This window comes from Myotis davidii, unplaced genomic scaffold, assembly GCF_000327345.1.
Source record: "Myotis davidii unplaced genomic scaffold, ASM32734v1 scaffold309, whole genome shotgun sequence".
In the NCBI taxonomy this organism is placed as follows: Eukaryota; Metazoa; Chordata; class Mammalia; order Chiroptera; family Vespertilionidae; genus Myotis; species Myotis davidii.
This window is the reverse complement of record NW_006383013.1, coordinates 2,178,807-2,192,520: the sequence shown is the minus strand read 5'-3', so window position 1 is coordinate 2,192,520 and position 13,714 is coordinate 2,178,807. Positions and strand designations below refer to the sequence as shown.

At 45.3% G+C, this 13,714-nt stretch overlaps 1 protein-coding gene across 1 annotated transcript in view; it reads right to left on the bottom strand.

Moving 5' to 3' along the window:
- IFT43 (intraflagellar transport 43) overlaps positions 1-13,714 on the bottom strand; it is a 71,079-nt gene that overhangs the window by 13,907 nt on the left and 43,458 nt on the right. Inside the window, exons 4-5 of the mRNA XM_006778810.2 lie at positions 10,005-10,037; positions 9,332-9,378 (exon numbers count right to left, since the gene is read on the bottom strand). Coding sequence (XP_006778873.2) covers positions 9,332-9,378; positions 10,005-10,037 — 80 coding nt within the window. The remainder of the gene's footprint in view (positions 1-9,331; positions 9,379-10,004; positions 10,038-13,714) is intronic.

Below are 13,714 nucleotides of genomic sequence, written 5' to 3'. Positions count from 1 at the left end.
GAAAGAGAGGGAGGCATGGATCTAGAAAGACCTTAGCATCTAGTCATAGTGACTTTGAATTTAGGAAAAAACGAATTGATTTTAAGGAACACTGTTTAATTTAAAAATTCAGTGCTGGTTAGAACAGTTTTTAGAGAAGTAAAGGAACTAGGTTTAGGAACCACTTAAAAAATCCCAGATGTTGTATTGAGCCTAAGGAAGGAATGCTAACATAGTGAAACAGTCGTGCTCAGCAAGAGAAAGGGATGGAGACATCAGGGTTCCAATTGATCTGTACTTAAATAATTCTTTCCACTTTCCCTTTCTCTGCATTAAAGCTGTTTAGGCTCAGAATGACTGCTATTTGCAGGAGAACGGATGAAGGGTATAGTGGAAGGATTAAGCAAAGAAGGAGAAAGAACCCGAAAGAGAGTCAGAAAGCCTGAAGACAGAGATGAACGGGAAGAGGGGAGCGTGAGGGCGGCTGAGTGATAGCCCTCTAGAGATAGCATTTTCCTAATTCCACTGACAGTCTGGCATCTCACATCTCATCCAGCCTCACTGCTGGGCTGTGTTCAGCCACTTTTACCTATTTTCCCTGTTGACATGGATAGAAAATTGAGCAATTACCCTTAAACTCAGAGCTCTCAGATCATCCAGATTGCTACACTTGCAGAATTAAGTTCCCAATTGCCCCTGGCTAGAAGGGGCTCAATTCAGCTTGTCCTTTAGGAATTAAACACTTTTTGGTTGGCCATAAGGATTTATTATTCCTAAGGATTTGAGATAGTCAATTCTGTCAAAACTGGACCCCAGGATGCACAGAGGACAGCCCTCTCCAGGGGGGACACGGCATACTCAAGAGGCACCAGGAGCTGCCAGAAGAGGGGCGACGATTCCACCCACAGTCCTGGGTTACGCCAAGATGCAATGGTTATTTGCAAGAAAGGGCTAATCTTTTTTTTAAAGCTTTTGTTTTCAAAGACTTTCCACCTTGTAAAAGACGGGTGGGGAATGTACACCCTCGGGCTGTTATAAGGCCTGTAAAATCATTTGGCCTGGCCCTGCCAAAGCATTAGGGGTAAGTTAATTAAATATTTGACCAACTAGAGCAGGCTAATTTTTAAGCTGATAATTTTGTATGGCCTGCAAATGATGTTTTAAGCATCCAAATGGCCCTTGGCAGAGAAAAGGTTCCCCCATCCCTATTCTAAAGTCATATTTTGAGACTCACAAGTTCCTTCTTAATTTGAATTAACTCTGAGGTAAACTTTGAAAGCTGAGTCCATAACTGTGTTTTCAGGGATTGTCTCAGTTTGAATGCTGTTCATCTTTTTTAGAAACGAGAAATTTTTCTCCCATTGGTGTGCCTCTCAATGTTCCTCCTTAAAGTTTCACGTTCTACCCAGAGTTCACACTCTAAGAGCTGGATTTAGAGCTGGAAGAGACCAAACAGGCCCAGGAATGCTTCTGGGGTTAGGGAGGTGACATGCCTTTGCACCTGCAGTTTTCTCTACCAGGGTCCCCCACCCAACCTCTCCCCCCACTGCTGGCTACTCTATCTCCTTTCAAGTTGAAGCTGAAGTCACTTCATAGCACCTTCCCTCGTCACCCAATTCAAATCAGTAGACTCCATCGCAATGTGTCCTTACTTAGTTGTGAATTTCTTTAGCCCCTATTTCCCTAGATTGTAAGCTTTATAAGGACAAGGACTAAGAATGTTTTGTTCACCATCATATCCCCAGTGCCCAGCCCTATGCATTATACACAATAGGTATTCAACAAAAGGTGGTTAAATGAATGAATGAATGAATGAATGAATGACTTGCCCAAAGTCACTTGCAAAGATTGGGCTCAATCCTATTTCACAGTTGATGTGTTTCTCTAACATATACAACCTTCCATGACAGAAGAGGGCTAAAAGCCTTAGGGAAAATCAGTAACTTGATTCCAAGAATACAAATGGATGATTATGTCACCAAAAGATTGTCATCTCAGTAGGAAACATCAGTTTTGCAGTCCTACAATTTGGGGATCCTGAGGTCATTCTGGGTTTGGGCTGTCCATCATTCTCATCTGTTCTCCATAACCATGAGTCCCAACTTCCCTGAAGCATGGTGTGAGCTCTGGCTGATTCTACCTCGAATCAGCAGTCTTCAAACTTCACGAAAGGCTGTGTATGTGGGGACACTGAATATGTGCAGTTGAGAATGGACCAGAATCAAGGCTTAACTCTGAAGAATGGGCTTCTCTTCCAGTTACCATGAATCTTTTATTCCTTCTCCACACGGAGTCTCCCATTATGCCAGGCAACTTGCCTGCAAGGCCTTTCACTTTCTTCGCTACCTAACCAAGTCTACCCATCCTTCAGGACCCAGTGCAAGTTCTTCCTCAAGCACCCTCAGCCCGCTGGGATCACTGCCTCTTCTGAACTCAGGGCCCTTAGTAATGCCAACCACCAATCGCAGCCACCATTTGCTGCCTTGGCCATCCATTATACATTTGCTGCCTTGGCCATCCATTATACTGTTGTCTTAGTTAACTAACTCCTGTCATGCCTTTAGTCTTTTGTTCCCCCAACCAAGTTCTGTGTTCCTTTAGAGCGGAACCCTATATAGTCCTCTAAAGCAGCGGTCGCCAACCGGTGGTCTGCGGACCACTGGTGGTCCGTGAGGCCCGAAAGGTTGGCGACCACTGTTCTAAAGGACTTGCAAATCATTTCCCAAAGGCTAATCCAATCAGCAGATGCACTTTGTTCTGTTTATGAAGTGATTTTTTAAAAATTCTGTCATTTTTTGAAAGACGAATTTGAAAACATTTAGACGGTGCCATCTCATGTGGGTTCACCACAGGCCCCACCATTCTTCAGTGTCCTACCCTCCTGCTGGTCCGTGTGATTATATTATCTGCCTGGTCTCTAAAGGCACTTGAGCTTGTAGCCAGTGATGTTATTGCAAACAGTTCCCATGCAACACATTCTGCTTGACCAATAGATCCCCAAACCACCTCTAACTATCCCTCACTCTCTGTTTCTCATTCTAAAACACGCTTATCTTAAAAGTTCCTCTCTTTTTCTACTTTTCTGCTCTCTTCCCTCGGAAGGCTAAGGCATCAATAGAGGGAAGAAGTGCTTCTCTTCTCTCCCTCGGCATCTTCCCCAGGTGCCAAGAGTGAAGCGAGGGAGGCTGAATGCTGAGAAACACATGGAGAGACGTGGCTCTGAAGGTTTTCTATAAAAGAAGGGGAGGGAAGGAGGGAGGGTATCACACTGGATCAGAAGCTCCTGGCGCACAAGGACTATCTTGCCACCATCTCCAGCATCCGGAGCAGCAAGGCCACAGGAGGCACTGTATAGACGCCTGCTGGCTGTCCTCCCGAAGGCAAAGGCCGAGGGTGGAAGGAGGCAGCGGCCTGGGGGGAGCCCTGGACGTCAGACATTCACTTTTATTCCCTGAGGTTCATCTTCCCCTTTGAGGTTGCCAATCAGCCACCCTTACCAAGTACAAGGAAAACAGCCCCTTTCCAGGGATAATGCTCTTAGCAATGACCACCTCAAAGAACCTGGATGTGATTTTCTTAGGGAACCAGTGAGTTCCCTTACAGGTGCCCACGTACCTGTTAACGTCACTGCTGAATGAGCGGCCAGGGGTGACTCAGGGCGATCACTCATGGAGCCTCCCCACCCATTGGTTATTCTAAGTTCAAAGGAGCAGCCTTCACTAGCCAACCAAGTAATTCTCTGAGCAAAGATAATTCCAGAAACTAGTTGTATGTAACATATGATTCCTACTGCATAATGGATTCTAAACATTCCCATAGAGTGAAATGGACTAAGCCAAGTGTGAAGTGTAACATATGAACTGATTTTCCATTAAAGGACTAAGGCATAACTACACGGACAACAGATTTATGCCTGGAAGAGGCATTCCCTCCTAGAAGGTAAAATCAAGTGCACGCTCTGACAAAAAGAGTTTTATGCTTCAAACCTCCAGAGCCAAAATAAAGGCTAAATCACAAATTTCACATTGTAAGTTTATGACAGGGAAAAAAAATACTAGAGGTATTCTCTGAAAATAGACCTCTTTCTTAATGAAATTGAATTAAGCATTCTATCAATCATGCTGGGTGATCTATATTACAAATCTGGGAACTAACATTAATATACCTACCTGTGGAAGGAGATGCCACCATAGCGGGGGGTCATAGCATTTGTTACAGCCCAGAAGCCAAGAGCAAGGACACTCGGGTCAAGATCTGTATTCAAATCCTGGCCTGGGCTGTGCAGCACTGGTGGTACAGTGGCGAGCACAGTGGCCTTCCAATCTTGCTGTCATTTACAAGTTGTGTGGCCTTGGGCCAGGTTACCTTTCTTTGCCTCTATCTGTTCATGGCTAATATGGGAGATAAAGAAAAATCAAAATGTCCTTTAACAGGTGAATAACCAACATGTAGCATGCCCATACAACGACTGTTATCAATAAAAATGAACAGGCCAATGATATATGCAACAACCTGGATGAATCTCAAATCATTACAAGTGAACAAAGCCAGACACAAAAGCATATATACATATGATTTAATTTATATAAAATTCCAGAAAACGCAGACCACTCTATCGTGACAAAAAAACAGGTCAGTAGTTGCCTGAGGACAGGGGTAGAGGAAGGATGGACTGAAAAGTGACATGAAAGATGTTTGGGGGTGATGAAAGTGTTCTACATACTGATTGTGGAGGTGATTTCATGGGACATATTCACCTGTCAAAATTCAAACTGTGCACTTTAAATGAAGGCCCTTTATTATATGTAAATTAGACCTCAACATAGTTGATTTTAAAACACTTTCCCATAGATTTATTTTGAGAATTAATGAGAGAAAAAAATGTGAACCACTAGCTTTAGTGGCTGGTACATGGTCAATGTTTGGTAATGAATGGTGAGGCAGTGATGCTGTGGACACCATGGCATCAGAGCAGAGTGTTCTCTTGGGGGTCAGACCAGAGTTCCCCTCTGAGCTACTTTGTATAATAATCTCTAAGCCTCAATTTCTTAACCTGTCATGTGACAGGTTAGAACAAGACAGACTACACAGCTGCTTAAAGCTACAACAATTTGATTCTAGCCGATGGCAGCCAGCACAACCTTCTAATAATATGCATTTATGATGTGTAAACTGTAGTATTCAGAAGGCTTTGCTGTAACATTCAATAGTTACTCCTTGAAATCTGTCATTTTTCACACACTCAAAAAAATGGAGAAGGTAGGATTTCAGAAGTCCATTGAAGGGAGTTGGGAAAAGTGCAAGGAAAGGTGTGGAGAGGCCTGGAGAAGAATACCGGTTGAGTAAACCTTCTGTAGCCATGAATTTAATAAGCATCTCAGAGTTATCAGCATCATATTTTCCACGTGCACTGCTCCCCAACTGCCTAACAGCTTTGTTCAGTCTGGCAGGGGCCCTGCCGCCTTGAGTCCTTCGGCACATCCTCCTGGATGGTGCCCCTGCTCCCCTAAGCAACCAACGGCAATAGCATCAGGCAAGTTGTGAGGACAGGCAGGGCAAAAGTGTGGCCAGCAGCCACCAATCACCGAGCCACCACAGGGCCCAGCCACCAATCACCGAGCCACCACAGGGCCCAGCCACCACAGGGCCCAGTTAACACTGCAGAGGACATCCTAGGTACAGATCTGAGAAAACAGATTTTGGGAACAGAAAGGCAGAACTCATTGGGAATGATTAGTGGGTGGAGAAGTGACGAGGAGTTTAGTGAGTAGAGCTAAGGAGAAATATCTGGCAAAAAGAAATGAGCCTGTCACTAAGAGATCACAGGATAGCAAAGAAAAATGCTGAAGAACGATGAGAGATGCTCATATGCTCTTAAGTCTTAGAGGGTAGACTGATTCCTGACCTCCAGTGACTGCCTTAAACCCCTTTAGAATGAGATGAGACGGAACTTTCCACACAATCCTTTCCTCTCCAGTCCTGAGTCCTGGCTTTAGAGGCGTCACACCAGGGCTGTCAAACTTCAGTCTGCAAAGCAATCATTCAGGGAGCTTATTGAGATTCATGCGCCACCCCCCCCTGGGCCCCAACTTGGTGAGTGGCCTGGGAATCTGCTGTTAAACATCATCCCAGAATATTTCACAAATGTCCTATATGACCCTTGCCCCGATCCTGTGAGTAGCTCTAAAACACAGGTAATCATCCAAATTTTACTGATTTATTTCTCTCCTTCACTTTGTCGTCGCAGGCAAAGGTTAGTGCGTACAAGGCTGTGGGACTCCTCTTCTAGTCTTGAGAGAGTACCTGGTAGTAGACTTGCTTTCCTTCTAGAAACAGTTAGAGAACTGGAAAAATATATGGCACAACTGTTTTCAGACAGTGGGCAAGGTAGAACAGGACTGTGATCCCAAGTGAAGGGAGCCGTGCAGTCACCCTGGCTTTCTGCCTAGAGCAGCCGTGGGCAAACTACGGCCCGCGGGCCGGATCCGGCCCGTTTGAAATGAATAAAACTAAAAAAAAAAGACCGCACCCTTTTATGTAATGATGTTTACTTTGAATTTATATTAGTTCACACAAACACCCCATCCATGCTTTTGTTCCGGCCCTCCGGTCCAGTTTAAAAACCCATTGTGGCCCTCGAGTCAAAAAGTTTGCCCACCCCTGGCCTAGAGGCACTGCCAGGATGCTGGCACAGTGAGGTGGAACCCCCCCATGGAGCATGAGAGCTTGCTGAGTTGAGGAGACAGAGGTCAAAGTTTAGGGGGCTAATTTGCTGGAATTTGAGAAGCAGGATGTGAGAGAGGGGAGCTATGCAGGAAAAGAGATCCACAAATCTAGATGGACTGCGTGCTAAGCTGTGCGTGCACAGGGTCAACCTCCACAAGGCTGGGCTGAGAATTACGACCAGCAAGGAATGAGCTAGCGATCCCCACAGCTGACACAGAACTGCCAGGGAACAGCGCCACCCAGGCCGGGGGAGAGTCCCGTGGAACAACCCGGCACGCAGCAGAGACACTGAGTGTCTTACTGTTCAGGGCGAACTCCAGACTTGCGTGGATAAAGCTTAAAAACAATGCTCAAAATGATCAAGTTGATCAACAAATACAAGAACTGCCTACCAAAACAATATATTGTTTTTTAAAGGAAGACAACTAGATCTAGACACTCAAGCTAGTAACATTCAAAATGGCCAGCAGCCACTGACAAGCTACAAATCAAGCAGAAAAATGTAACTTGTAACCAAAAGAAAAATAAGTCAATAGAAACAGACTCAGAACAGATAGAGATGATAGAATTAGCAGAAAAGGACTTTAAAGCATTTACTAGAAAGGTTACTATCAAGGAAAAAGAAAAACATGAATAATATAAGGAGATAAATGAAAGATATATCTGGAGAGAGAGAGAGAGAGAGAAAGAGAGAGAGAGAAGAGCTTCTAGAGCAGAAAAATAGAATGTCTGAAACAACAAATTCACTGGATGGGCTTAACAGCAGACTAGACATTATAGAAGAAAAGATCAGCTACACAGCAACAGAAAACTATCCAAACTGAAGCAAAGTTTAAAATAGTTTAGGAAAAAAACAAAAAAAACAGAGCCGCAATGACCTGTGTGGCAACTTCAACTGATACAACCCACATACACATAACTGGAATCCCAGGAGTGAGAGGGGAAAAAATATACTCAGAGAAATAATGGCTAAAATTCTCTGAATCTGATGAAAACAATAAATCGACAGACTCAAGAGGTTCAAGCAGATAAGCACAAAGTAAGCCGCACCAAGGCATATCCTAACCAAATTGCTGAAAATAAAAGATAAAAATAAATAAACCTTAAAAGCAGCAAGAGAAGAAAAAGACACTGCATGCCGGGGAACAAAGATGAGCAGCACCACTGCCTTCTCCTCAGAAACAATGCAAACCAGAAAACACGTAACGTTAGTGCTAAAAGGGGGAAGAAGTGGTCAGCATAGAATCCTGTATCAGGTGAAAAGACGTTTCAGACAAGTAAGGCTGAGAGAATTTGTTGGCAGAGGACCTGCTCTACAAAAAAAATATGTTAAATGAAGTTTTTCGGGCACAAGGAAAATAATACCAGATGGAAACTGAGTTCTACACAAAGGAATAGAGTGTGGAAATGGTAATTATGTGGGTTTTTTTTTTTAAAAAAAGGCTTTGATTTAGCCCCAGATATAATCTCCTCTCTAGTAAGTTTCTTGTAAAAAGCACACACAAACGTTATCGTTTCTCGAGTTTGAACACGGGCCTTAGCTGTGCCAGGGTTATTGGCCTACTCAGTGCTGTTTCTCCTTTGCTGGCCGTGTCAGCCATTCACAGACTACTCCGCACTGGGCACCGAGGATGCAAAGACAAGTGAGACGTGGTGTCTGCTGTCAAGGAACTTAGAGCCCGGAGGGAAGAACATTCAAGCCAACAAAGAGCTGAAGTGTGACAGTCACTTAGCTCTGCGACTATGGGCAGCTTACTTACCCTCTCTGTCCTTTAGTTCCCTCAACTATAAAATGGGGATAATGACATTACTATCGTATAGGGTTGCTGTGGAGATTAAATGCTTTAACATCTATAAACTGGTAGACCAGTGCCTGATGTATAATTAACACCTAACAAACATTAGCCATTGCTGCTGCTGTTACCATGTTGCCCAGGAGGTTGTAGGAGCACAGAGAAAGATCAACCAATGAACTTGTATGTATGTGTACATGGGTAACCTAGGAATACGGACAATAGGGTGGTGAAGGCCTGGGGTGGGGGCGGGGGCAGGCTGGGAGAGGTCAATGGAGGAAGAAGGGGACACAGGTAATACTGTCAACAATAAAGATTCTACAAGAAAGAATGTTTACAACTCAGTAATAAAAAGACACGTAACTCTTTTTTAAATGAAAAAGAGGGAGTGGATGGGAAGGGAAGGCATGGCAGAGGAGGTGATGCTTCAGCTGATTTTTGAAGGACGAGGAGGGCTGGTAGGTAAAGAAGGGGTGAGCCCTAGCTGGTTTGGCTCAGTGGAGAGAGCGTCAGCCTGCGGACTGAAGGGTCCTGGGTTCAAGTCTGGCCAAGGGCACATGCCTGGGTTGCAGGCTGGATTCCCAGTGGGGAACATGCAGGAGGCAACCGATCAATGATTCTCTCTCATCATTAATGTTTCTATCTCTCTCTCCCTCTCCCTTCCTCTCTGGAATCAATAAAAAATATATATTAAAAAAAAAGTAGAGGGAGAGGTCCTCCGGGCAGAGGCAGCAGCACTTAGAGCAACGGGTGCCTGAGCTGCAGTGCAGGACATGCCTCGGGGCCCTGGGACATCTCCGAAGCCCTTCAGACTTCCTCCAAGAACATCTTACCTCCTCCGTCATCTGATCCATCCACGCTCTTCGGTTTGAGGCGATGACTGCGCCCAAAAAGGAAGGAAAGTAGAAAATGAGTTTCAGGCACAGAAAGAAACAACCCCAATTTGTGTTGTATCCATTCTTACTCCTAGATGAATAGGTCTCTGGATCCACTCTCCTCCAACTTGCTCAAACCTAACTGGGAGCCTGGGTCTGCCATGTATGGCTGCCCAAGCTGGTACTGCATCATTGCATGGGGTAGCGTCACACAGACTATGATACGAATGCTCTCCTGCCTCTGAGGTGGGAAATTCGTTGGCCTTGACTTTACACGCCATCTTCACCAGGACACTTTTAAAAAATGTAAGTCTTAGGAGAAGGTGAGGCTTATAAGTTGGCACTGCCTCTGCCCATCTGTATCAGTACAGCAGAAGCCATGGGTCAGTACTCTGATACCTAGACATGTAATTCTAAAAACCACAGCGTGGGAGGTGTGACAGGCTACCAATGCCAAAGCCCAGGCCTTCAGTGGAAGACGCTGCATTAATTAAACCCTCAACTCAGGAAGCCTATCTCCAGCCCAGACCACAGCCAGATTCACACGGCCTATTTTTTGAATGCTGCTCAACAAAGACTGCACTGTCGACAAAGATCCCCATAGGATGCCATAAGAAGACTGCAAACATACTCTTCCACTTTTTCAAAAGCCTTCCTTCCCGACCTGGAAAAAAGAAAGAGAAGGGTTATGAGAACCCGCTAGTCTCATGCATTGGCAGGGTATGTTGGACCCGGGGTTTGAAAAGTGGGTGCAAATGGGCATATATCCCAGCTGCTTTATTTGTCTGGATTCCTCTTCACAGACCAAGGCTCATACTCAGCATGAGGGCACTACAGACCCTGCAATGCCTTCTTATAAACTTACGTCAGCACGTCTCCAAATTAAATGACTGAGTTTAAATGCAGGCTGAGTGAGCTCAAAAGTCAAATGAATATAGATGATATGACGTCCTCCTTTCTTTCAACAAGTACTGACCAATTTATTGAGCACTTTTTAGGACTGAGGCCTTGGGTCCCAGTTGGAGCTGTTGTGTTAACATGTGCAGCTTCCCATGAGCGGAAAGGGATGAGCTAGCCATGCAGGAAGGCTGCAGGCTCAGGACCCGTCTTTCTGTATCCGCCACGTGAAGGACCAGAAGCCCCATGAGTGATGCCGGCGAGTAGTGCCCTCAGATATTCCGTGGGAGCAGGAAGCCTGTCACACTTGTCTAAGGCCCTGGTTCTCAAACTTGACTGTGCATAAGAACCACCCGGAAGCTTGACAGACATGCTGACGGCTGGACGTGCTGGGCCTGGCAGCAGAGATGTCTGGATCAGCTCCTCTGGCAGGTAGGCAGCCCAGGAATATGCATCTTAAACAAATTTCCAGTAATTCTGACCCCAGTAGGATACTACTGACACTCTGAGAAACACCAATCTTAAGTCTTTGGAATGAGACTGGCAAATGTTGACTATTGTTAGGTCGGGTGATGGGTATACGTGGTGATTACTTTTCTGTATGCCTGAACATCACAATAATGGAGTTTTTATTTTTTATGACTTTTTAAAAAATATATATATATATTATTGATTTTTTACAGAGAGGAAGGGAGAGGGATAGTTAGAAACATCAATGAGAGAAAAACATTGATCAGCTGCCTCCTGTACACCCCCGACTGGGGATGTGCCCGCAACCAAGGTACATGCCCTTGACCGGAATCAAACCCGGGACCCTTGAGTCTGCAGGCCGATGCTCTATCCACTGAGCCAAACTGGCCAGAGCTATGGCTTCTTTTAAGTTAGAAACCATTGCCATGATGGCAGGGGCAAAGGGCAGTGGCAATGACATAATGGCCAGGAGGCAAGATGCACGAGATGGCCCTCAATAGCGCTGGCCCACAAAGCCTCACCAGTAAGAGCTATGTTGGACCCAAACAGCAATTCCTGCAAAATGCAAATAATTTCCCCCAACAGTATAATCATAAATTAAGCCCAAGTTTAAATAGATCAGTTCCCATGAAATTTAGACCATACCAACTGCACTGTGAAGGGAGACAGAAGGAAGGGAATGAATTCTGGCTGAAGTCAGGGAAGGAGAAGAGGATAGGTAGGTCAGGTTGGATGAACAGGATGAAATAACTCTGAAGGGATCTCCCAGACTATGTTTTTTTACTCTTAAACTCTATGTTTTTTGAGGAACCAGGGGCAGGAAGACGAGTGGGACAGAAAGGGCAGGAAGAGGCCCAAGGTAGACTGCAAAGGGATGTCCAGGGCAGCACCACCATGGAGCTGCTGGTGATGGAGGCTTCCAATGCTGTTCTAAGTAAAAAGAATCCTAACGGAGAGCCCGAGGCAGCCGCCAAAGCTGCCTCTAAGTGGAGGAGAAAAGGCTCTGCTCCCAACTCACTACCTCTAATTGTCACGGTGAAGCTGAACTCGATAAACCCACTGTCCAAATGGCCTGATATGCTACCAACGGTAGAAGGGCTTAAATGAAAACAGGATCAGAGAATAAGGAGATTAAAAAGGCCAGGTAGCCTAGGCCAGCAATGCCTTTGTTTGTACATAAGAGACATGTCCATCGCTGGTTACCCTTAGGAATTACGACTGCATTGGTCCTTCCTAAGCAATGGGAGGTGGCAAAAGTAGCAGTGATTTTGTCTGAAGGAGACAGTAATGATAACGCTAATCTTTGGGGGAAGGCTGATTAACTGCCATTTAGCCACACAACACCCAAAAGGGGGATGAATTTCCTATGTGGCTTAATTGCTGCTGAGTCCACATCTTGCTCTCTCTCACTCTAGGGGGAGTTAAGAATCCTTCGGCATCTCATTACACCCCATGGGATGGAGCAAGATCAAAATGGAGCCCCCAAGGATGGTCAGCTGGGATGCCCTCAGGTGGTGTTTTCTCGTGTCCCCTGCACCCTCCTCCCTCCCCCCGAACTACAAGTTCAGTGTGAACCTTCTGCTCTGCTATGATGAAAATGGTACAGAACACTCTGCCTTTGATGAAGTCGGCTACTTCCAGGCCTTATCTAGCTTGCAGATAAGTTTGGTCTAGACCACACTGCTCTTTATTTTTATTTTGTTTTGTTATGTTTTAACATGAATTTCTTGTCCAAATTGGGAGATTTTGTACAAAAATCCGAATTTCTAAATTCTTCAAATACAAAGCCTGGCAACACTGGACCTACATTCCAGTGTTTTCCACAGGAACCTACATCCAAGTGTGGCTGCCCCTGAGCTCCCTGCACTCCCTAACCCGGGGTTCAGTACTGGTTCTTCATCATCCAATCTGCACTGCCAGGGCTCTTACAGAATGAGGAGGCCAGTGAAGTATGCAGCTATGCGGCTATCAAACACGGGAAAGCAAAGGAAGACTAAGTGGGAAGCATATTTTAGGAGACTTGGCAGAGAGGAAATATCTTCACAGAAGTATGAATATACAAGTAACTGGTATAGGTACCTCAGTAATATAACTTAGGTGCTTTTCTAAAATGAATCCACACTTCACAGATTTGTTTTACCTACCTGGTCCCCAAAGGCACGAGTCCAGAGCTAGGACACAGAATCTAGCACAATGATTTTCAAACCACAGGTCATGGCCTGTTAGTGACTCATGAAACCAAGTTAGTAAATCACCACTGGTCTCTTTTTAATAGCAGAGAGGATAAAAGAAAGTGAACTGCTCACAATAAGGAGAGGTATTACATAAATTTTTTTTTTCAATTTTATATACTCACATACCCAGTCATGATGGAGAGTGTATTTTTAAATGGTGGTGACAGGTTAAACGAAATGAAAACAGAGTTGGTCTACCACCGCCCACCAGAGGATTTGGGGCTGAAGTTCTGCCTCCCACAGACTGTGGAGGCTGAGGGAGAGAATTGTAGGTCCTGGGTCCTCTCTTCCTTACAGACATACTTCTGAGGAAACTGTGACCCGGTCCAGCCCCATGGAGGGGACATGCCTCTTTCCCCAGAAGTGGCTACGAGAGGGTTTGGGAGCATGACAATTACAACGACACAGTGAGACTGTCTTACACAGAGAGAGCACTTCGCAATACTCTACAAAGACTCGCTCAGCTGAGCGCTGGAAACGAGGTACAGCAGGTTTCAGCAGCACCGTTACTGACGCTGGGCACTGTGTTGTGCACGTCACCCAAACCACAGCGCCAATGAGTGAGGAGGCTGAGACCAGGATCCCTGTCTCCCGACGTCCACCCTAGCTTCCAAACACACTGCCTGGGCCTTCTCAACGGCAGACACGGCTGATTTTCAGATGCCCCACAGGGCACCCTGACAGCTGTTTGGATTTACTGTGCAGACGCTCCATTCCTGACTTCCCACACTTAGAGAAA